This window comes from Oncorhynchus gorbuscha, linkage group LG04 (assembly GCF_021184085.1).
Source record: "Oncorhynchus gorbuscha isolate QuinsamMale2020 ecotype Even-year linkage group LG04, OgorEven_v1.0, whole genome shotgun sequence".
NCBI classification, from domain to species: Eukaryota; Metazoa; Chordata; class Actinopteri; order Salmoniformes; family Salmonidae; genus Oncorhynchus; species Oncorhynchus gorbuscha.
Genome location: NC_060176.1, coordinates 66681627 through 66706461, shown reverse-complemented (window position 1 = coordinate 66706461; position 24835 = coordinate 66681627). Strand labels below are relative to the sequence as shown.

General features: G+C 42.7%; 1 protein-coding gene across 6 annotated transcripts in view; it reads right to left on the bottom strand.

Moving 5' to 3' along the window:
- The window catches only part of agtpbp1 (ATP/GTP binding carboxypeptidase 1), a 48665-nt gene extending 28520 nt beyond the window's left edge, over positions 1–20145 (bottom strand). For 2 of the 6 annotated variants that reach the window (XM_046347868.1, XM_046347872.1), the window contains exons 1-5: positions 19226–19429; positions 18882–19039; positions 17843–17904; positions 16745–16875; positions 1777–1844 (exon numbers count right to left, since the gene is read on the bottom strand). In XM_046347868.1, coding sequence (XP_046203824.1) covers positions 1777–1844; positions 16745–16875; positions 17843–17874 — 231 coding nt within the window. In that variant the 5' untranslated portion in view covers positions 17875–17904; positions 18882–19039; positions 19226–19429. Of the gene's footprint in view, positions 1–1776; positions 1845–9484; positions 9689–16744; positions 16876–17842; positions 17905–18881; positions 19191–19225; positions 19430–19997 lie in introns of those variants that run through there. The other 4 variants (XM_046347871.1, XM_046347869.1, XM_046347870.1 and 1 more) reach the window with 4 other exon arrangements.
- Between the last annotated feature and the right edge of the window lie 4690 nt (positions 20146–24835).

The window sequence follows — 24835 nt, the reverse complement described above, 5'->3', positions numbered from 1 at the left end:
ATATCAATGAGTCTTTCTCCATTCTGATTGTTATATACTGTTCAATTCAACTTCAACCAAAACAAATGGCAGCACTTTAATAATTTCTGCATTTCCTGCATTCAATTGCAGTGGTGGAAAAATACCCAATTGTCATACTTGAGTAAAAACAAAGATACGTTAATAGAAAATGACTCAAGTAAAAGTCACCCAGTAAAATACTACTTGAGTAAATATCTAAAAGTATTTGGCTTTAAATATACTTAAGTATCAAAAGTAAAAGTATAAATAATTTCAAATTCCTTATATTAAGCAAACCAGACAGCACAATGTTCTTGTTTTTTAAATGTACAGATAGCCAGGCGCACACTCCAACACTAAGACATCATTTACAAACAACGCATTTGTATTTAGTGAGTCCTCAGAGGCAGTAGATGACATGGGATGTTCTCTTGACAAGTGTGTGAATTGGACCATTTTCCTGTCCCACTAAGCATTCAAAATTTAATGAGTCAGGAGAAATGGTCAAAATCATGTAAAAAGTACAGTATTTTCTTTAGGAATGTAGTGAAGTAAAAGTTGTCAAAAATAAAAAATAGTAAAGTACAGATACCAAAAAAAAAAAAACTTAAGTAAAAAATACTTTCAAGTACTATTTAAGTCTTTACACCACTACTCAATTGAGATAACTTCCGCACTGCCATGTAGGGCTGCACTATATGGGCAAATAATCTAGGACTTATTTTTAACCTAATGTTGCAATTGCGATTTGACTTGTGAATTAGGGAAAAACTATTGGAATCATGGAAATAGAATGACTATTTTGAATACAGTGTCGTTTGAATACAGTGTCGTTTGAATACAGGCACTTTGAATACAGTGTCGTTTGAGACAATTAATTAAAATGCCAGGGAAGAGTAATTGTGACATGGTAGGAACTAAAGTGTTGATAAGCGTTTCCTAGGGGACCCTATAAGCTTTGGCTATATTGCAAGTTCTCTTATCTACTTCATGTAGCTAACATATTCTTGCTTTACATAATCCTCTTTGATTTAGAAGATACTGTTGCACAAACAACATGCTGATTTAGCTCTACACCATCACTGGTATTATCAGGCTGTATTAGCTTGCTACGTTTGCTCTTACTCAGTACATTTATTAGCTAGCTAGCTATTAGCATTAGCATCTATCATTTAGCGTCTCACAAGATTTAGGGCAACATGAAAACAGCATTGTTGTCATCAACATTGTTGCATGTGCTGCATTAACCATGCAGACTGAACGCAAGTGCCTTGTGGTTGAGAAACATCAAATGCACTCCTTGAGTGACAGGGGGCGTGGCTAGGTCTGTGTGGTTAGTAGAGCGGAGAAAGATGACTCAAGTAGCGAAATAAACTATAAAAATTAACATTACACATGGTGTATCCCATTTAACAAACCAAACATTCAAATACCGTTACAGAAGGTAAAGTAAAAACCCATACCGCCCAGCCCTAGTTGATAGTTATTGTTATAACTGAGTTGTACCCTTTTCACACTGCTGAACCAAGCTGTACAGTACTGGCCTGGTTACACATCCACCATACCTGCTGGACAAGTGCTAAAAAAGGCAAACTGAAAAGAAAATAGCAACGCCAGCACAATATTCCTTGTTATGAATGTGTTAGTCTCCTAATTCCCTCTCTTTATTATGTTGTGGTATTGTACAGTAGCGGAATATGGAGTTAAATTAGTGACATGTGAGCTCGATTTTTGGCACTTAACTTAACACTATAGTGGAATGTGGCGGGAACTCACCTCCAAAGTTGCCAGGATAACCTCCATGCCACTGGAGCCCTTGGACACGATCTCCTTCCGTGTCTTCTCTGTAACACAAACAGGGACCTTAGTTACATTACATTTCCCTCCACTATGTTAGCGTTTACAAATAGGCTACTGTAGTACAAATAATCAATTATCATCATCATCATGCTGGCCTTTTTACCATGCCATTTCTTAATCAAATATCAGAATTCATGTGAAAGTGAGTAGTAGTGTATAAGCAAAGATAAAAAATAACATTCAGTACCTTCGGTGCATAATTCAGACCCCTTTACTTTTACCACATCTTGTTATGTTACAGCCTTAAAATGACAGCCTTAAAATAGTCCCCCCCCCCTCATCAATCTACACACAAGACCCCATAATGTCAAAGCAAGAAAAGGTTTTTAGAAATTTGTGCAAAAATAAATAACTGAAATAGACCCTTTACTCAGTACTTAGTTGAAGCACCTTAGGCAGCGATTACAGCCTCAAGTTCTTGAGTATAATGCTACAAGCTTGGCACACCTATATTTGGGGTGTTTCTCCTATTTTTCCCTGCAGATCCTCTCAAGCTCGGTCAGGTCGGATGGGAAGCATCGATGCACAACTATTTTCATGTCTCTCCAGAGATGTCCGATCAAGTTCAACTCCAGGCTCTGGCTGGTCCACCCAAAGACATTCAGAGACTTGTCCCAAAGCCACTCCTGCATTGTATTGGCTGTGTGCATAGGGTCATTGTCCTGTTGGAAGGTGAACCTTCGCCCCAGTCTGAGGTCCTCTGTACTTTGCACTGTTCATCTTTCCCTCAATTCTGACTAGTCTCCCAGTCCCGCCACTGAAAAACATCCCTACAGCATGTTGCTGCCACCACCATGCTTTACCATAGGGATGGTATTGGCCAGGTGATGAGCGGTGCCTGGTTTCCTCCAGACGTGGCGCTTCGCATTCAGGCCAAAGAGTTTAATCTTGTTTTCATCAGACCAGAGAATCTTGTTTGTCATGGCCTGAGAGTCCTTTAGGTGCAATTTTCTCACGGAATCGCGGCTGATGGCATGGATATTTAGCTAGCAGGATATACACTGCACCAGCTAGATAGAACGGTGCACTCCGGTAAGACAAGGGGGGGGGGGGGGGTTGTGCATATTTGTAAACAGCTTGTGCACGAAATCTAAGGAAGTATCTCAATTTTTCTCTTATGATAAACTGTAGATCACACTATTTACCAATTGAGTTATCCTAACTTTTTGTGGCTGTTTATCTACCACCACAGACAGATGCTGGCGCTAATAAGCAAACCGCTCACCCAGAGGCGGCGCTCCTAGTGGCCGGGGAATAAGGCAGGGAAACTTAAATCAGTTTTACCTCATTTCTATCAACATGTTAAATGCGCAACCAGAGGGAAAAAAATCTAGATCACCTGTACTCCACACACAGAGATGCGTACAAAGCTCTCCCTCACCCTCTATTTGTAAATCTGACCACAATTCTATCCTCCTGATTCCTGCTTACAAGCAAAAATTAAAGCACGAAGCACGAGTGACTTGTCTATAAAAAAGTGGTCAGATGAAGGAGATGCTAAACTACAGGACTGTTTTGCTATCACAGACTGGAGCATGTTCCAGGATTCTTCAGATTGCATTGAGGAGTACACCACATCAATCACTGACTTTATCAATAAGTGCATTGAGGACGCCATCCTCACAGTGACTGTACGTACATACCCCAACCAGAAGTCATGGATTACAGGCAGCATTCGCACTGAGCTAAAGGGTAGAGCTGCAGCATTCAAGGTGCGGGACTCTAACCCGGAAGCTTATGAGATATCTTGCTAAGCCCTCCAACAAACCATCAAACAGGAAAAGAGCCAATACAGGGCTAAGATTGAATCGTACTACACCGGCTCCGACGCTCGCCTTATATGGCAGGGCTTGCAAACTATTACAGACTACAAAGGGAAGCACAGCTGCGAGCTGCCCAGTGACACGAACCTACCAGACGAGCTAAATCACTTCTATGCTCGCTTCGAGGCAAGCAGCACTGAGGCATGTATGAGAGCATCAGCTGTTCCGGACGACTGTGTGATCACGCTCTCAGTAGCTGACGTGAGTAAGACTTTTAAACAGGTCAACATTCACAAGGCCGCGGGGTCAGACGGATTACCAGGACATGTGCTCCGGGCATGTGCTGACCAACTGGCAGGTGTCTTCACTGACATTTTCATTATTTCCCTGATTGAGTCTGTAATACCAACATGTTTCAAGCAGACCACCACAGTCCCTGTGCCCAAGAACACTAAGGTAACCTGCCTAAATGACTACAGACCCGTAGCACTCACGTCTGTAGCCATGAAGTGCTTTGAAAGGCTGGTCATGGCTCACATCAACACCATTATCCCAGAAACCCTAGACCCACTTCAATTTGCATACCGCCCAAACAGATCCACAGATGATGCCATCTCTATTGCACTCCACAATGCCCTTTCCCACCTGCACAAAAGGAACACATATGTAATAATGGTATTCATTGACTACAGCTCAGCGTTCAACACTATAGTACCCTCAAAGCTCATCACTAAGCTAAGGATCCTGGGACTAAACACCTCCCTCTGCAACTGGATCCTGGACTTCCTGACGGGTGGCCCCCAGGTGGTGAGGGGAGGTAGCAACACTTCTGCCACGCTGATACTCAACACTGGAGCCCCTCAGGGGGGCGTGCTCAGTCCCCTCATGACTACATGGCCAGGTACGACTCCAACACCATCATTAAGTTTGCAGACGACACAACAGTGGTAGGCCTGATCACTGACAACGACGAGACAGCCTATAGGGAGGTGGTCAGAGACCTGGCGGTGCCAGATTAACAACCTATCCTTCAACGTGACCGTGACTAAGGAGATGATTGTGGACTACAGGAAAAGGAGGGCCGAGCACGCCCCCATTCTCATCGACGGGGCTGTAGTGGAGCAGGTTGAGAGCTTCAAGTTCCTTGGTGTCCACATCACCAACAAACGAGAATGGTCCAAACACACCAAGACAGTCGTAAAGAGGGCACGACAAAGCCTATTCCCCCTCGGGAAACTAAAAAGATTTGGTATAGGTCCTCAAAAGGTTCTACAGTGCGTACGGCCCAGTACATCACAGGGGCTAAGCTGCCTGCCATCCAGGACCTCTACACCAGGCGGTGTCAGAGGAAGGCCAAACCAATTGTCAAAGACCCCACCCACCCCAGTCAAAGACATTTCTTTCTACTACCGCATGGCAAGCGGTACTGAAGTGCCAAGTCTAGGACCAAAAGGCTTCTCAACAGCTTTTACCCGCAATAATAATAATAATAATATATGGCATTTAGCAGACGCTTTTATCCAAAGCGACTTACAGTCATGTGTGCATACATTCTACGTATGGGTGGTCCCGGCGATCGAACCCACTACCCTGGCGTTACAAGCGCCATGCTCTACCAACTGAGCTACTGAACAGGTAATCAAATGGCTACCTGGGCTATTTGCATTGTGTGTGTGTGTCCCCAAACCTCTCTTTACACTGCTGCTAATCTCTGTTTACCATATATGCATAGTCACTAACTGCTCATCTCTGTTTACCATATACAGTGGGGCAAAAAAGTATTTAGTCAGCCACCAGTGCCAGTTTTCCCACTTAAAAAGATGAGAGAGGCCTGGAACTTACATCATAGGTACACTTCAACTATGACAGACAAAATGAGAAGGAAAAAATCCAGAAGAATCACATTGTAGGATTTTAAATGAATTTATTTGCAAATTATGGTGGAAAATAAGTATTTGGTCACCTACAAACAAGCAAGATTTCTAGCTCCCACAGACCTGTAACTTCTTCTTTAAGAGGCTCCTCTGTCCTCCACTCGTTACCTGTATTAATGGCACCTGTTTGAACTTGTTATCCGTATAAAAGACACCTGTCCACAACCTCAAACAGTCACACTCCAAACTCCACTATGGCCAAGACCAAAGAGCTGTCAAAGGACCCCAGAAACAAAATTGTTGTCACGCCTTGGTCATAATATTTTGTGTTTTCGTTATATATTTGCTCAGGCCAGGGTGTGACATGGGTTTAAATGTTGTGTTTCGTATTGGGGTTTTGTAGGCATTGGGATTGCGGCTGAGTAGGGGTGTAGCATAGGTTTGGCTGCCTGAGGCGGTTCTCAATCAGAGTCAGGTGATTCTCGTTGTCTCTGATTGGGAACCATATTTAGGTAGCCGGGGTTTCACTGTGTATTTCGTGGGTGATTGTTCCTGTCTCTGTGTAGTTGTTCACCAGACAGGCTGTATTAGGTTTTCTCGTTCCATTTGTTGTTTTTGTATTTGTATAGTTATTTCATGTATTCGCTATTCGTCATTAAAGACATGAGTAACCACCACGCTGCATTTTGGTCCGACTCTCTTTCGACAGACGAGCGCCGTTACAATTGTAGACCTGCACCAGGCTGGGAAGACTGAATCTGCAATAGGTAAGCAGCTTGGTTTGAAGAAATCCACTGTGGGAGCAATTATTAGGAAATGGAAGACATACAAAACCACTGATAATCTCCCTCGATCTGGGGCTCCACGCAAGATCTCACCCTGTGGCGTCAAAATTATCACAAGAAAGGTGAGCAAAAATCCCAGAACCACACGGGGGGTGGGATCTAGTGAATGACCTGCAGAGAGCTGGGACCAAAGTAACAAAGCCTACCATCAGCAAGGGCATTGAAGATGAAACGTGGCTGGGTCTTTCAGCATGACAATGATCCCAAACACACCGCCCGGGCAACGAAGGAGTGGCTTCGTAAGAAGCATTTCAAGGTCCTGGAGTGGCCTAGCCAGTCTCCAGATCTCAACCCCATAGAAAATCTTTGGAGGGAGTTGAAAGTCCGTGTTGCCCAGCAACAACCCCAAAACATCACTGCTCTAGAGGAGATCTGCATGGAGGAATGTGCCAAAATACCAGCAACAGTGTGTGAAAACCTTGTGAAGACTTACAGAAAACGTTTGACCTCTGTCATTGCCAACAAAGGGTATATAACAAAGTATTGAGATAAACTTTTGTTATTGACCAAATACTTATTTTCTACCATAATTTGCAAAGAAATTCATTAAATCCTACAATGTGATTTTCTGGATTTTTTTTCTCATTTTGTCTGTCATAGTTGAAGTGTACCTATGATGAAAATTACAGGCCTCTCTCATATTTTTAAGTGGGAGAACTTGTACAATTGGTGGCTGACTAAATACTTTTTTGCCCCACTGTATGCATAGTCACTAACTATACATTCATGTACATACTACATAAATTAGCCCGACTAACCAGTGCCCCACACATTGGCTACCCAGACTATCTGCATTGTGTCCCGCCACCCACCAATCCCTCTTTTATGCTACTGCTACTCTGTTTATCATTTATGCATAGTCACTTTAACCATACCTACATGTACATATTATCTCAATTTGCCCGACCAACCGGTGCCTGTACATAGCCTCGCTACTGTTATTATTCACTGTCTTTTTACTGTTGTTTTTAAGTTCCTTACTTATCTATTGTTGACCTAATACCTATTTTTTTACTTAAAAATTGCACCACTGTTGGTTAGGGTCTATAAGTAAGCATTTCACTGTAAGGTCTACCTACACCTGTTGTATTCGGCGCACGTGACAAATAAACTTTGATTTGGGCAAACTCCAAGCAGGCTGTCATGTGCCTTTTACTGAGGATTGGCTTCCGTCTGGCCACTCTATCATAAAGGCCTGGTTGGTGGAGTGCTGCAGGGATGGTTGTCCTTCTAGAAGGTTCTCCCATCTCCACAGAGGAACTCTGTCAGAGTGACCATCGGGTTCTTGGTCACCTCCCTGACCAAGGCCCTTCTCCCCCGATTGCTCAGTTTAGGCAAGCGGCCAGCTCTAGGAAGAGTCTTGGTGGTTCCAAACTTCTTACATTTAATAATGATGGGAGGGCACTGTGTGCTTGGGGACCTTCAATGCTGCAGACATTTTTTGGTACCCTTCCCCAGTTCTGTGCCACAATCCTGTCTCAGAGCTCTACGGACAATTCCTTCGACCTCATGGCTTGGTTTTTGCTCTGACAGGCATTGGCAACTGTGGGACCTTATATAGACAGGTTTGTGCCTTTCCAAATAATGTCCAATCAAGTAGTAGAAACATCTCAATGATAATCAATGGAAACAGGATGCACCGATGCTCAATTTCGAATCTCATAGCAAAGGGTCCGAATACTTATGTAAATAAGGTATCTTTTTAAACCTGTTTTCGCTTTGTTATTATGGGGTATTGTGTGTAGATTGATGAGGAAAAATATGAATTTAATCCATTTTAGAATAAGGCTGTAACGTAACAAAATAAGCAACATTTTCCTCCCCAATGATGGGTCTGCCTGCCATAGATTCTCTCTGAAACACTAACCACACGGATGTACAAGAAACTCCAGCAACCTTTCCGTGACGGCTCCTCAACAATTTGTAAAAATACTAGAGGGGGTCTCACTCACACACACAAACACACTAAAAACCAACGGAGCAAAAACTCAAAACACTAACTAAAACTAATTTGTGTGCCCTAATGTATACCCTCTGACCAACAGCACCAACAGAAACCAACAGAAATAACAGAAAGTCCAGGAACGCAAACAAAATAAGGCCTATAAAACTCAGTCAACAGCACCCAGGGCAGCTCATATCCCATCAAATAGAGTCTCACCACCCGGACCAATAAATGGTTGATGGAGCGGACCTTATGAACACCAGGCTGAATGGGAATATGGAGATGAAAAGTGTGAAACATCCCCCCTCTGATTTATAGACTCATAAATAAAGCACACGTCACAAATCAGGTTTCAGCAGTGGGGCAGCCAACGAGCTCAAACATGTGCATACACAGACCAGACATGCACCCACACAGACCAGACTTGCACCCACACAGACCCCCTGGTGCATAATTCAACTTCACAAGACCCGGACCAGTCTCTCATCTATGCCCCAGCGCGCACACACACACACACACACAACACACACACACTTCAACAGTCAGTGGCTATGCGAAAAATCGACCTCTAAAAACATTTGTCATACTAGTTTTTTTAAGCTCTTCGAAAACAAAAACAACAGCTCACAGCTGATCTTTAAAACCAAAACAAGAATGCAAATACCTATCAAAGAAATTCATCAAGTAAAATAAACTTAATGGTTCAAATCAAATGCTACTATTGATGTGATGACGGACATGCCAATGGCTTTACTGTAACAGTCTTGTAATAGGATAGTAAGGAACTATTATGGGCACTACCTATCCAGTATTATGGTATTCATGTTGTATTATCTGCACAAGAAATAACCAATACAAGGGTTTTATTGGTTATTGAAGTAATCTACAGGATAATAGAATACAGTGGGGTTTACACTGACATATTGGCTGGCAAGGTGAACCGTAAACACTTCAGAAATCCATTAAACTTTACACAACTTTCTTTTATTAACAGAGTAGTGATTTTATTTTGTGCAAGATTTGCAGATTCTATAGAAACCTTTGTCCCATTGAACAGTAGCCTAGCTGCACAAACTGCTCAAAGCAGTAGCTACAGTAGCTGTGGTAGAACTAATGGTGTTCTGCACTACAGGGGCTGCACAGCTGTAGAACTTTTCTTCCTCATCCCCCAGTCTCAGTCCCAGTCCCATTCCTTACCTGGGGAGGTGGATCGCTCTGCGGGCTCCACCAAGCGGCTAGGTCTCTCGGTGCATCTATATTCCATCTTCCTCAGAGGTAGGATCCCCCCAACCAGCCAGGAGTACACTGACGCTAACCGCCCCCAAGTCTAACCACCAGACCAGGATAGAACACAGCTCTTGGCACCTCCTCCTGCACTCTAAAAGTTTAGACCTAGAAGGCTACTACACTACCCAGCATCCACTCAGCATTCAAGCCCAAACCGACGGACAGGCAGACCAGACTGCGTTCCAGCCATGCAGACAGCACCTCCTATGCAGACAGCGAGCACAATACCCAGGCATGGATATAAAGATAAAAAGACAACTGCCTCCAATCTCGCTCTCCCTCCCGATGGATACAGTTCCATATCACAATATTATTTTGGACGATATCACGTCGATACTTTGACTGCAAATTGATTTAGTATTGCTAGGTAGCGTTAGCTAGCGCTAATCGGCAGTACCTGTGCAAAAACACTTATTTTTCATCCTATAGCTTGTTCTCAATCTTCTTTTTGAAATAGCAAGCCAACATGTTATTTTCAGCACTTATTTCCATGACTGATTATGGAAATAAGTGACACGTCTCTCTGCAGCAGACATATAGAGAGCAATATCTTTGGAACATCAAATTGCAATAAAATGAACCGTATCAAATTGCCAGTGTTTCCACTGCAGTCATTTATCTTTGGTGCTGCACCACAGCAAAATTGTTGCCACCACGCCTATAAAATATGTAACATGAAAAAATATTTATGCTTGAACAGTCCACATTGACTTTGTCGGCAAACAAAACCAGTAACGAATAGAAAAATCAGATTACCCCATAGTAGACTAGTTTAAATCTATAGTATTTACTTAGAACACACAACAACAAGCCGACCTATGCAAGATAAATATTCCTCTCGAGGCGCATTCAAGTTAGGAGTGCCATAGGGAGGGAAACGTGCAGTCAATGCACAACAATTCTTGCAATTACGGGGAAAACAGCCGTTTTAAAACAGCCTTTGTTAAAAAGAGGGGGATCCCAGCTTTCCATTCCTACTTTCTTATTTCTCAACTCCTAAATATGTACTATTTTAAACCCAGTTTTTATCAGCAGCTTTGTAAGCATGTTACTGCGCAGCAATTTTCTGTGAGTGCATAGGGGAGAGGGGCTAATGTAACATGGGTCAATTATAGGATATTTTTGGTTAAAAATGCCACCCTACTTCAAAATTACTGTTTTGGAGTGACTTATATTATGATGAGACAGATGACATTTTAAGTTGAGCAAGAGAAGTGGCAACAATGGAAAGTGTTGGGGGAAGAAATGGTGACATTAAGAGGTTTCTGTGAGAAGTACAGGCAGGGGGCATGTTACCCTGGGTTGCGAGTTACCCCTACTTAGTCTAACAGGCCTGCAATATAGACTGTGTTTATGCAAGTTTTTTGGGACATAAAATTAATCAATAGGATGCTAACTAGTCAAAAGATCACATTTGGGATCTAGCTAATTATTTTATTTAACTAGGCAAGCCAGTTAAGAACACAGTCTTATTTACAATGATGGCCTACTCCACCCAACCCGGACAACGCTGGGACAATTGTGCGCCGCCCTATGGGACTCCCAATCACAGCCAGTTGTGATACAGCATGAATTTGCACCAGGGGGTCTTTAGTGAAGCCTCTAGCACTGAGAATCAGAGCCCCCCCGAGTGATTAGCCCAATAGGATACATGCAGATAGACAACCCATGCTTCAGCCTATATATACTACATTTTATTTTACCTTTATTTAACTAGACAAGTCAGTTAAGAACACACTTTTATTTTCAATGACAGCCTAGGAACAGTGGGTTAACTGCCTGTTCAGGGGCAGAACGACAGATTTGTACCTTGTCAGCTCGGGGGTTTGAACTTGCAACCTTCTGGTTACTAGTCCAACGCTCTAACCACTAGGCTACCCTGCCACCCTTACATGACCAAAGGAGTGTGGGCACGTGCTCGTCGAACATCTCATTCCAAAATCATGGGGCATTAATATGGAGTTGGTCCCCCCTTTGCTGCTATAACAGCCTCCACTAGATGTTGGAACATTGCTGGGGCACTTGCTTCCATTCAACCACAAGAGCATTTGTGAGGTCGGGCACTGATGTTGGGCAATTAGACCTGGCTCGCAGTCGGCATTCCAATTCATCCCAAAGGTGTTCGATGGGGTTGAGGTTAGGGCTCTGTGCAGACCAGTCAAGTCCTCCCACACCGATCTCGACAAACCATTGTTGTATGGACCGCGCTTTGTGCAAAGGGCATTGTCATGCTGAAACAGGAAAGGGCCTTCCCCAGACTGTTGCCACAAAGTTGGAAGCACAGAATCATCTAGAATGTCATTGTATGCTGTAGCGTTAAGATGTCCCTTCACTGGAACTAAGGGGCCTTGCCCGAACCAGGAAAGCAGGCCCAGACCATTATTCCTCGTCCACCAAACTTTAGTTGGCACTATGGATAGGGTGGCAGGCAGCCTAGCGGTTAGAGCGTTGGGACAGTAACCGCAAGATTTCTGGTGCAAATACCCGAACCACCATAGTGAAAAATCTGCCGATGTGCCACTGAGCAAGGAACTTAATCATGATTTGCGCCAGAGGTGCTTTACTACTATGGCCGACCCTGTAAAACAACCAATTTAACTGCACCTATCTGGGGTATGTGACAATAAAACATGTTTGTTATTATATCCATGGTCCAATATGTTAAAATAATTTAAACAAATAATTGTACCAATATGTTTGTTATTGGGCTCATTTCTGTAGGTGGAAATTATATTTTATACATTTATTTCATTAAATTTGAAGTAGAATGTCCTTTTAAAAAGTCCCCAGAACTTTCTTTCAGTACTTCTATATAAAAATATTATCCTGGTGGGGATTCACGGACCCGCACCAGAACCCAACCCCCCCAAAAAAACCATTGAGAGGAAACTGGAGGAAATTAATTACATACTATGCTGTTTTTTACTTCAATAATTGTCCATTGTTATATGCTAGTAATTTTTACTCATACAAAATTGTCTTGTGTGACTTAGTCATACATCTGAGCGTACAAATTCATGAGCCATTTGGGTGCGACCACAGTATGTAACCTCCTATGTCCACAATCGGCAGGAATTTAGCTATGTGGGAATTGCACGGAGGAACAGAGAATGATGGCGATATCAGCTATCTTGATCTGCACAGATGAGCCAAATTATTTCTTGCAACTCTGTTCCCCTGCCCTGTTTCTGCACATCTGCGAACTGTCACGTAGATAAGAGGATGTACTTTCTATAAAAGGAGAGAGCCAACTTTGTTCGTTGGGCTTTCAACTCTGAACTATTTGAGTGATTGTTGATTGCTCCATTTTTGCAAATCTTATAATAAAGTTGTTTGAAGAATCTACAGTCTCTCTTTAGAATTTCCACAACAAAACAATCTAAATACATATAATCATGATAATGTGGTGCCGATATGTATTGCTTTTCTCACAATTCTATATCATATACTGAGGTCCCTGACAATTCTATGCCCTAATGATGACTGTGTGAAACAGGTCTGGATGTCTTCCAAGTGGGGCTGACCGTGTCAGGGTGTGGCCGGAGGCAGAGCCCGAGAAGAGCTATAGCCTGCAGGAGTCAGGGCTAAGGAGATTTATCACTGCAAGAGGGACGTCCCACCAAGAGAGACACGCTCACGTTTCACCACGCACCGCTGCTCTGATTTCAGCTAGAAACTACAGCTGTGAGACAGCATTCCCTCTCTAGAAGACTATATTTCCATAATAGACACATACAGTATCATGTTTTTCGAATGAAAACCTATTTGAGCAACAACAACCGAATAGATAATGTGATAGTAGATAAACCTTCAATGAATCCAAAAGTGCTGAAGCGTGACTTCTACTGGCTACATCAGACATGGGAAAGTCTGTGCTGCCCATGTTCAAAGAAACAGATCTAAAACAAAAGGTGTAATGGCTGAAAGCTAAGTTTTGCTAAGTGGCTATGAGCTTAGAATGAAGAATTTGATCCAGCCAAGTGACCTCTACATCAGTGGAGGCTGCTGAGGGGAGGACAGCTCAGAACAATGGCTTGAACGGTGTGAATAGAATGGCATCCAACACATGGAAATCATGTGTGATGCATTTGATTCCATTCCACTCTAGCTGTTATCCATGAGCCTGTCCTCCCCAATTAAGGTGCCACCAACATCCTGTGCTGTACAGCTAACTCAACTTGGCACAACAAACCAATCCATGTATCAATGCTGATCTTGAAGTGATCTTCAATCAATGTTTGACGTCCAGTTCTCTTGTTTCCATTTTCAAAGTCTCAACTTTGCTCTAGCGCCACAAACCTAGCACCACCGGTCCACCACTGACCCGTGTCATTGCAACAGATGTCTATATATGGATGTGAGTGTCCACAACACAGCTGTGTCATGCGAGTCTCTGACATTTATATTTCTAGCTATGCCATTTATCTCAATAGCAAAAGGCCAATGTGTTTTTTTCCAAACAGTATCACATTGCTGACTAATGAACGAAGTGACGGGATCTCACTACCTCCATCAGCTGTTGACCCAGCAGTCTTCATTCGGAATGACGTGATACACCAGATTAGTTGTCAGTCGCCCTATACAGCATAACGGCATGCAAATGTTTGTTATTCACTCAAACCAGGACCACACACACACACACACACACACACACACACACACACACACACACACACACACACACACACACACACACACACACACACACACACACACACACACACACACACACACACACACACACACACACACACACACTCGATGGCCTTCCTCAGTGCAGTCTGTCTGAGAAGATTCACTGAGGGCTGCTGGCTGGGTAATTATAAACTGAGTGAAACAGCTTTTCCTCAAATGTCAGATTCTCTGTGACGTAAGAGCCAGCAGGGGGGGAGGAAGGAGGAAGGATTAAGAGGAACTCACATTGGTGAGGGAGCTGGGCAGTCCAAGAGGGGTGGAGGGGGTCAGGTATCACTCCCAATGGGGCAGAGAGCTGAGCATTCACTGGGTGGGGGGGGGTCTAGTTACAGAGCTAACCGTCCCTCTGCTAAAATGTTTCCACCACTAAAGACATGCAACATACCATCCTAGGACAACCACCCGAAATATCTACCCACTAACATCCCAACACTCCTTTCACCCTCGTAAATCTCCCCTGACCAACAAATACATACCCTTTGTTGTCATCAAACATCTACTTAGCCACCCAAATACCTTTTGACCTATTCACATATCCTATAGGCTGTCACTTGAACAGAGTCCTCATCTACCCTGAGATGCTAAAGACAGGCTACAGGACAGGACAGTAAGTGTGGTCAGCTCTACATTTAAAAAAACAAGATCAGGTAAGAGGAATTACGATGGACCTTGTATTCAACTCCAGAAGACTTCGACTTTGCTGATGACCAGGATGTTTTATCACACACACACCAACAACTACCCTACAAGAAAAAAACTGAGATGCAAGTCAGACTGGTTATTAACTGCAAGACAATGGTCATGCCCATCAACACAGCAACAAAAAAAAGAAAGAAAAGACACATGACCTGGAGTTACTTGACAAAGTTTTACATACCTACGGAGCACCATCTGCCATGACAGTGTACCAGCACTTGGATCAACAAAGAACAAACGACTAGTGATGACTATGTATCGCATTGACAATATCCTTTAAGCGCTAGTTGGCTGTACCTACACCAAAACACTATTTTTCCTAGCTTGTTCTCAATCTTCTTTTAAATAGGGAGCACTTTTATTTCCATGACTGCTCAAAACTTTCTCAAGGCTCTGTCTTGTCCCTCAGCAGCCAACATATGGTGAGCTACATGTTTGGAACATCGAATCGCAATAAAAATCACAGTATCAAATCGCAATACATATCGGCACCTAAGTATCGTGATAATATTGTATTGTCAGGACGCTGGCAATTCCCAGCCCAACAAACAACCTTCACAAAGTTCAAACTAATTTTAAGATCAAGACAACACAAAACTCAATATCTACCAGAGCGGTTTACTAACAACACTTCTAGGAGCAGGCCTATAAGGTTATTCTAAGTGCTGAAAATGACCAAAAAATATATACACCTTACACACAACTTGTATCCGAAGAATCATGAACAGCATCTGGACTCCAGAAGGAAGGCCCAAGACAACATGGTGGATTACCATAGAGAATGAGCTACAACAACATCAGCACTAGAGTAAAGGTACAGAGGAGAAGATGGCCAAGACAACCTTTGATAATGCTATATGCGCCAGCTGGAATAACAGGGGTGAGTGAGTGAATGTCATGTGTGCATAATACTGTAAGTAATGAGAGTAATACTGTAATGGGGTTGAGCTGAAGGGAAGTGCAGCCATGAGAAGAATACAAATAATGTTGAAGTGTTGTTATGAGCCGTTGTTGGGGCTTGGCGACGCAGGTGAGGTAGAGGTTTGGTGCAGGTGTAATGCAGCCACAAAGGTACAGATGTAGGATCATAATTTGAGCCAGTTTGCTACAGCAGAGAAATAATCCGGCAGCAGAAAATGTGAATTATTATTTGGATTATAATTAAATGGACATTTTTGTACATATACATTTTTCATTTGGGAAAATCAAGTCTGAAGCCTCAAATACATTACAACTTTAAAATGTCCTGCATTGAGGAAAGTTATACTACAACAGGGTGATCAAATTAAGATCCTACATCTGTAGCACAAGTGCCTCACAAGTGCCTTGTTTGAGAGGTTCCACAAAGACATGCGATACAGGTATGATCAGATATGTCTGTGATACAAATATGATAGGGTGCAGCTATTATCAGGCTGTATTGCCAGCAATCATTCAGTGTGAGCTAGAGATGCTGTGAAATTCCACCAAGTAGACTGGCAAAATGTGTGCAGTTTAATTATAGAATTATTTTTTGAACAAGCGTTTATTAGAGGCTAGCGTTTATTTGCAAAAATGTGAAATTATACCCAGCTATTACAAGAAACAGGCACTTGTTGGAGACTCAGCGTTTAATGGAAGTTTTACGGTTTGCTGACTCTAATATAGGATATTATTTCCCATTGGCCTTTATGGCATGGTTTCAGCAACTATATGGTCAGTGAGTAACAGGCTAGCTTGATCAGCTAGGCTCAGTGAGTGTGAAAGGAGTAGTATACAGTAGGCTAGCACTCTTCTCACCTTGAGTCTGTATGAGGTGAAGGATCTTGGCAGTGATCTGCCTGGCGATCTCAGGGTCCACCAGCATGGACTCCCTGTTCAGCTTCTCCAGCTGGCCAAACAACATCAGCACCCTGGAGTTACTGGGAACGCTGGGAGGGAGAGAGAGAGGTTTAACACTTGACACATAGCCAGACATGATCAGCCCATGCTCTCATAAAGCAAATATTTTCCGTAGTACGCCATAATGAACATGACCCTGCTCTATAGTTATATTAAGCTCATAAGGGGCAGTGAGGTCAAAGGTCACTTTGGAATGACAACAGCCATGGGAGAGAGAATCAAAATGTAGAAATAGACCCAATGTCTCTCATATGACCTTATAAAGACAGAGTGAGAGATACACACAGACAGACAGAGAAAAAAGAGAGACAAACAAACTCTCAGACCAAAATACAGTGAGAGGGAGATGGAGTAAGATACTGCCCAAACAAATCTACCAAAGCAAAAATACACATGCGCATACATATACCTTCATGCATTACTAACACACTCAAGACACATTAGTTAGGCTAAAGAGAACAGACATGCACACTCAGAGTCAAACATTCTGCCAAGGCCTTACAAGAGGGTAAACATTATGACTGTTTTCAGAGTTCATAGCTTATCAAAATGTAGCCTTGAAATTGTGCTTTGCCATTGAAATGTTAGGCCTTCTTACTATAGGGAAAAAAGCTCATGATTATAGGTGGAGAATCAAAAATAGGCTAGCTTCTGCCTCAGTGTCTGGCGACGCAAGACTAAGGCTTGACAATAGGCTAGTTATTACAAGGCCCCAAAAAGTGATTGACCCCAAACAGTAATGTTTGACAGAGGAGCCCAACACAATAGCTAGGGTCAAGATGGCATCATGACAGGCCCTAGCAGGTTTAATGATCTGTGGTGTTGCGGTCCTAAGACTGACCTTACATGGTCACAAGACATAGAGCAAACAAGAGTGTAGCATATGAGGGCAGTGTGTGAGAGAGACTAAGAGAATCTGGCAGAAACACTTGGGTTCACACACACACATATCACACAGAAAGAACCTGCCGCATGTGTTCAAGACTGGTTACTCACCCTTTCTCAGTAATCATTTTGTGCTTATTCATTTTTTCTCACACGTCAACATTTCACATCAACTGCAAGTAAAGAAACGCAAGGATCAGCAATGCAATTCAGTTGTCATTCCCGGTCCGGACTTGTGTGTTCACCCCTGGAAATCACAGTCTATTCTTTCTATTCTCTCTCGTTGTCCTGTGGCAAGATGAGATCAGCAACATAGAGAGATGACCATGAATGAACAACCCATATCGGTATATGCAATGTAACAAAATAGGGCCAGTTTTGCTCTAACCAGCTCAACCTGTTTAACCAAAACAAAAGGGTGTCCAGTAGAGTTAAATGGCTCCAGTGTCGGGAAACAAAACAGCCCTCACTATGTAATTAAGACACTTAATCAGTGTAAAAGCATGACAAGCCAACAGGAGAAATACACTAGTAAAGAGATAGAAGACAAGAGTGTAGACATGTGAATATACAGTACTTGACCGGTGTCATTAATGAGTTATTACCATTCATTATGTCATTGATGATTTTAATAAGTGTGTAGCCTATCACATGCACTATTCCTGGATATGAAATTGGAGGCCATCATTTTATTACAAGGCTGTAACTAGTGGGACTACATGTACAGCCGATGCAGTGCATGCTTGTTGTAGTTAGCCCAGCTATCTAGCTAGCTAACTTGACCCAACTGATGTAGCTAGAAGGGCCTAATCAAATTGAACAGCGCAATCTGGCCAGGCTGCCCATCTGTCAAGTGTGTTGCAGATCTTCATTGACAACAACAGAACTAGAATTAGCACAACGGCGAAATCAGTTAGACAGCTAACTAGCAGTGACTGACTGGTTTACGAGATAACTGGCTGGCGAGCTAAGGACTTCACAGCCCACATTGCACCTGCTTAGTCAGTGTCCATTCAGTTTGCTAGCTGACGTTAACGTAGCGAGATAACTTAACATTCCTGCTAATTTGGCTACCTAGCTAGACATACATTTGTAAACGATGACATGTACTAGCCATGCAAAATACTTCAAACAAATACATTTTTCGAACCTATATTGAAAGGAATTGTTGTCCCATTAGGGCGAGCCAATCCATAGACGTATTTGTGTTGCCTGAAAAGCCCCGACGTTATGATACAAACCCCCTACTCAGTTGGAGAATTATGGTCCGGACCTTGATTTGGGTTGTAGAAACGAGGGATATCAGCCCTTGACGAGAACAGGAAAAATCAAAAATCTAACAGCAATCTGCACCGCACGGTCATGTTGTCAACAAGGCATCATGATGCATTGTTCAGAAACATACATATATTTTCCATAAAATATATATATGTTCGAATTTTCAAACTAGTTTTAATTGCATCACCGACCCGTGTGAAAACACAGAATCCTTACCAGAGAGAAAGAGTCAAATCGAGAAGTTTTACTCGTTTAAAATCTGTCCACGAAAATAAAACAACGAAGTGAGGAAATGTTGTATGGAGGTTAATTATAGTTTCGAATTTGGTTGAAAAAAATGGAATAGCTAATTTGCTACATCAGGCTTATTTGATCGAATATTAATTTCGTATTGTTACAATGCACTGATGTAAGTGGACGCACGTGTCATTTCGGGGGGGGGAAACGACTTTATATCAGGTTGTGCCTGTTGTAGAGATAGATTATTGATCATGGATATAATCTGATTTAGCATGTACTTAGCCAATTTATTATTATTATTTTAACTTGGGAAGTCAAGTAAGAACTAATTCAAATTCGTATTTACAATACAGCCAAACCCGGACGATGGTGGGCCAATTGTGCTGCGCTCTATGGGACTCCCGATCATGGTCGGATGTGATATAGCCTGGATTCGAACTAGGGACTGTAGTGACGCCTCTTGCACTGAAATGCAGTGCCTCTAAGATTGCTGCTGCCACTTGGTAGCCCAATGAGGGCGTCCACCATTTTAAAGTAGTCAACTGTGTGGGGATTCCAATAAATTGGAAACAATTAGACAATGAAGACGAATTGACTCCTTTAAATGGATAAAGGTTCAATAAAAAATAAATAAAGGCACTGCCCATGCTGTCACAGACGCATAGCTTCTATCTATATCATAGCTGTCTATATCTATGACCTGTTGTTCCACACACATCTGTCCTCTCATTGGCTAAAATGGTCCCACCTGATCTCGCCTCCTTCCATATTTTAGGACATGTATTTCCATCTTTAGAGCGGTCACTTGACAATATAGTACACAATATTTGACGCTATTCATCCACGTGCTTAATTAATCTACATCACTTTTGTTTTGAGCCGACTTCGCCGTCGGCTAAAACGTATCACATGGCTCGAACGCAGTTCCAAAACGAATGCAATCAATGCTAACCCGCTTCACCCGGGGCGTTAAACATAACTCCCTCAATGTCAAGAAGATCTGCCAGGAGGAGTGAACAAGGCGAGAAAGCAAATGTTGTTTTTAGACGCGACACGAAATTATGACTAGCAGCTCTGATGCTGCGTTCGTGGGATAGTTGGAACAAGGAAATTCTGACATTTCCAACTTGTATAACTGCAACCAAAATGTATGAACATGTTAAATTATTATTTGACGTGAGGTCATATTCAGGCCCTGATTGGCCAATAAGCTTATTTTACACGTCAAATCGTGTTATTTGACGTGTATCTTTTTGACACGCAAAGACCCAGACGGCGTTCCAAAAAGAGCAGCGATGATGCTGCGTTCAAATACAAGTTGAATTAAATGTTTTATTTTTATTTTACCTTTATTTAACCAGGCAAGTTAAGAACACATTCTTATTTTCAATGACGGCCTGGGAACAGTGGGTTAACAGCCTGTACAGGGGAAGAACGACAAATTTGTACCTTGTCAGCTTGTCAGCTCGGGGGTTTGGACTAGTAACCTTCCGGTTACTAGTCCAACGCTCTAACCACTAGGCTACGCTGCCGCCCCGAATAAACTCTGACATTTCCGACTTGCTGATTCGTTGAACACGGGACTTGTATAACTACAACCAGTTAGCAAGTTGTACATTTCAGAGTTTCCTAATTCCGACTAGTATGTGAACACGGCACGAATGAAAGCTGGTCATAAACGCGGATCAAACATCACATACACCATTAACTAAATAGGGTGCAAAAACCCCATACGGGCATGAAATTATCACCCAAAGCGAACCTCTAAGCATAACCGACCAGCTTGTTTACAGTTGTACTAAGGTCGGACAGCATTGGAGCCGGCTCGAGATATGGCTCGGAAAACGTACGTCAATCCAGGGATGAGAAATGCAATGTACACCGAATTGTCCCATTATCCCAACTGTTAAACTGAGAAGATTGAACGAATGCAAGAAATAGTAGTTCTATCCTCTTGGTGTAAGAGTTGGGATAATGAGACAATTTAGAGTACAACGCATATATGCCATATCTGTCATCTCTGGATTGAGGTATGTTTTTTGGACTATATCTCGAAGCGGCTACGAGGTGTTTTAAAGGTGCAATAAGAAGAAATTGCTCCCCCACTTCCTGTTTGCAAAAATTCTAATCTTTTGCCTAATTTCAGTTTGTGACAAACCGCTGTGAAATATCTTTTCAATTACCAAAATATTGTATTTTCCGCTGTTTGAGTCTGATGTAAAAAAAAAAAAAAGCAGCTTTAATATTTAGAGGAATGCTGTCTGACCCTGCAGCTGTAAGTAAGCAGGTCGGATCTGCTGGCTATTGCAATAGCTAGCTATGCTGTGGGACTTCCATGTCCAAAGTTGCAACGTAATACCATCCTATTTGTGCTTTTTCCCAGGCTCGGATGACTGCTAGGCAAAGGTATTGAACAGGAATATGTGGTGGTGGTGGAGGTGTGGTTGGGAGGAGGGATGCTAGTGGTAGAAAACTATTATAATCCTTGTCAGATATTGGACCTGGAGGTGCTGGAGAGGGTGGAGTGCCAGGATAGAAGTAAGGTAATGTGGTGAGGGGATTTTAATGCCCACAATATGCTCTTGGGATGGATGGTTGGAAATTACCAAGTGATGGAAAACCTGATAGAAATGAAAGATCTGGTGTGCCTGGATTATGGCTGAGGGACCAGGATTGATGTAGCCACAGGAAGAGTCTGCCTTAGACCGCACTCTGGTATCTAGTGTGATGGCAGGAATCTGTATGGGAGGAGTCGACAGTAGGGAGTGATCATTACCCCATAGCATGCACAGTAGGCCAGAGGGAGGGGGAGGTGTCAGTGGATGGCAGGTGGGTGTTGGAAGGGAAAAGTTGAATCAATTTCAGGAACTGAGTGAGCAGGTGATGGCTCGTGTGGATATGAGAGGGGATGTGGATAGTATGAATAACTGGGTGAGAACAGCGTTAGTGGGGGCAGCTACTGAGGCTATACCTAAGAGATCAGGGAGGAGGAAAGCAGTCCCATAGTGGACAGAGGAGTGTGGGGCAATGGTGAGGAGTAGGAACAGGGCATTTAGAGTACTGAAAAGGATGCATAACTTCCAACATCTGATTCAGTATAAATAGGCCCAGACCCAGGTGAGGAGAACTATCCGTTAGGCAAAGAGGTAATGTTAGCGTTGGTTCGGTGTTGAATGCACCACTAACCATGGCAGAGGTGAAAGGGGCAATATGTAATGCTGGATTAACTCCACCTGGGAAAGACGATGTGTACTCAGTTATGTTGGCCCATTTTAGTCACTGGATAATGTATTGGTGTTGTACAACAGAGTCTGGGAGTAGGGGAAACTACCAGGTAGTTGGAAGGAGGCAGTAGTTGTACCAATCCGGAAGCCAGGAAAAGACCCAACAAGGCCAACAAACTATCAGCAAAAAGCTTTAACATCGCATGGACAGTTGAAGTCGGTGTTTTGCATACACTTAGGTTAGAGTCATTAAAACTTGCTTTTCAACCACTCCACAAATGTCTTGTTAACAAACTATAGTTTTGGCAAGTCAGTTAGGACATCTACTTTGTGCATGTCACCACTCATTTTTCCAACAATTGCTTACAGACAGATAATTTCACTTATAATTTACTGTATCGCCTTTCCAGTGGGTCAGAAGTTTACATACACCAAATTGAATGTGCCTTTAAACAGCTTGGAAAATTCCAGAAAACGATGTCATGGCTTTAGAAGCTTCTGATAGGCTAATTGACGTAATTTAAGTCAATTGGAGGTGTACCTGTGGATCGATTTCAAGGCCTACTTTCAAACTCAGTGTCTCTTTGCTTGACATTATGGGAAAATCAGAAGAAATCAGCCAAGACCTCAGAAAACAAATAGAGACCTCCACAAGTCTGGTTCATCCTTGGGAGCAATTTCCAAACGCCTGAAGGTACTACGTTCATCTGTGCAAACAATAGTACGCAAGTATAAACACTATTGGACCACACAGCCATCATACCGCTCAGGAAGGAGATGCGTTCTGTCTCCTAGAGATAAATGTACTGTGGTGTGAAAAGTGCAAATCAATCCCAGAACAACAGCAAAGGACCTTGTAAAGATGCTGGAGGAAACGGGTACAAAAGTATCTATATCCACAGTAAAACTAGTTATATATTGACATAACCTGAAAGGTCGCTCAGCAAGGAAGAAGCCACTGCTCCAAAACCGGCATAAAAAGCCAGTCTACGGTTTGCAACTGCACACGGGGACAAAGATATAACTTTTTTTGGAGAAATGTCCTCTGGTCTGATTAAACAAAAATAGAACTGTTTGGCCATAATGACCATCATTATGTTTGGAGGAAAAAGGGGGATGCTTGCAAGCCGAAGAACACCATCCCAACCATGAAGCACGAGGGTGGCAGCATCATGTTGTGGGGTGCTTTGCTGCAGGAGGGACAGGTGCACTTCACAAAATAGATGGCAATAAATTGTGAGAAGCTTGTGGAAGGCTACCCAAAATGTTTGACCCATGTTAAACAATTGAAAGGCAATACACTCAATTAGTATTTGGTAGCATGTAAACTTCTTACCCACTGGGAATGTGATGAAAGAAATAAAGGCTGAAATAAATATTCTCTCTAATATTATTCTGACATTTCACATTATTAAAATAAGGTGGTCATCCTAACTGACCTAAGACAGGGAATTTTTATTAGGATTAAATGTCAGGAATTGTGAACACTGAGTTTAAATGTATTTGGCTAAGGTGTATGTAAACTTCTGATTACGGAGAGGCTAACTTACTTCCTGAATTACTTCCTGGAGAGCAGGGGGCTAGTCTTGCCACATCAGAGTGGCTTTAGGAAGGGTAGGGGAACTATGGACCCAGTGCTCTGTTTAGAAGCAGAGCTGTCTTTTTTGATGTGGAGAAGGCATATGATATGATGTGGAAGGAGGGTTTTTTAATTAAGCTTGACATTATTGGGGTAGGAAAAGGATTTCCTGTTTGGAAGGTCTATCAAGCTGAGGGTGGGGAAGTCTATCAGGCCTGGTGGATAATGGTACACCACAGGGGAACATGATTAGTTGTTCTCTGTTCTCAATCCTCCTACTGGGCAGCAGGTAGCCTAGTGGTTAGAGCGTCGAGCTCGTAACCGAAAGGTTGCTGGATTGAATCCCTGAGTTGACGAGGTAAAAATCTGTCGTTCTGCCCCTGAACAAGGCAGTTAACCCACTGTTCCCCAGTAGGCCATCATTGTAAATAAGAAATTGTTCTTAACAGACATTCCTAGTTGAACAAAAAAATGTGTCATACATAGTCAGGAAGCTACATGAAGCAATTGATGAGGTAGAGTGGTGGGCATTAATGTGGAGATTCAGGTTCCCTGTAGAGAAAACTCATACAGTGTTCTTTACCAGGAGGAAGGTGGGAGATGAGGTTATATGGGAAAAACTTGGAGTATACCCAGGTTCCTTGAGGTATACTTTGACACTAGACTAACCTGAGCACAACACATTGAGAAAGTGTAAGAAGGTGCTAAATGTGATGGTTGTCTGACAGGGAAGGAGTGGTGGGTTGGGTGTTCCTCATTGATTCGAACTGTAATAGACTATGG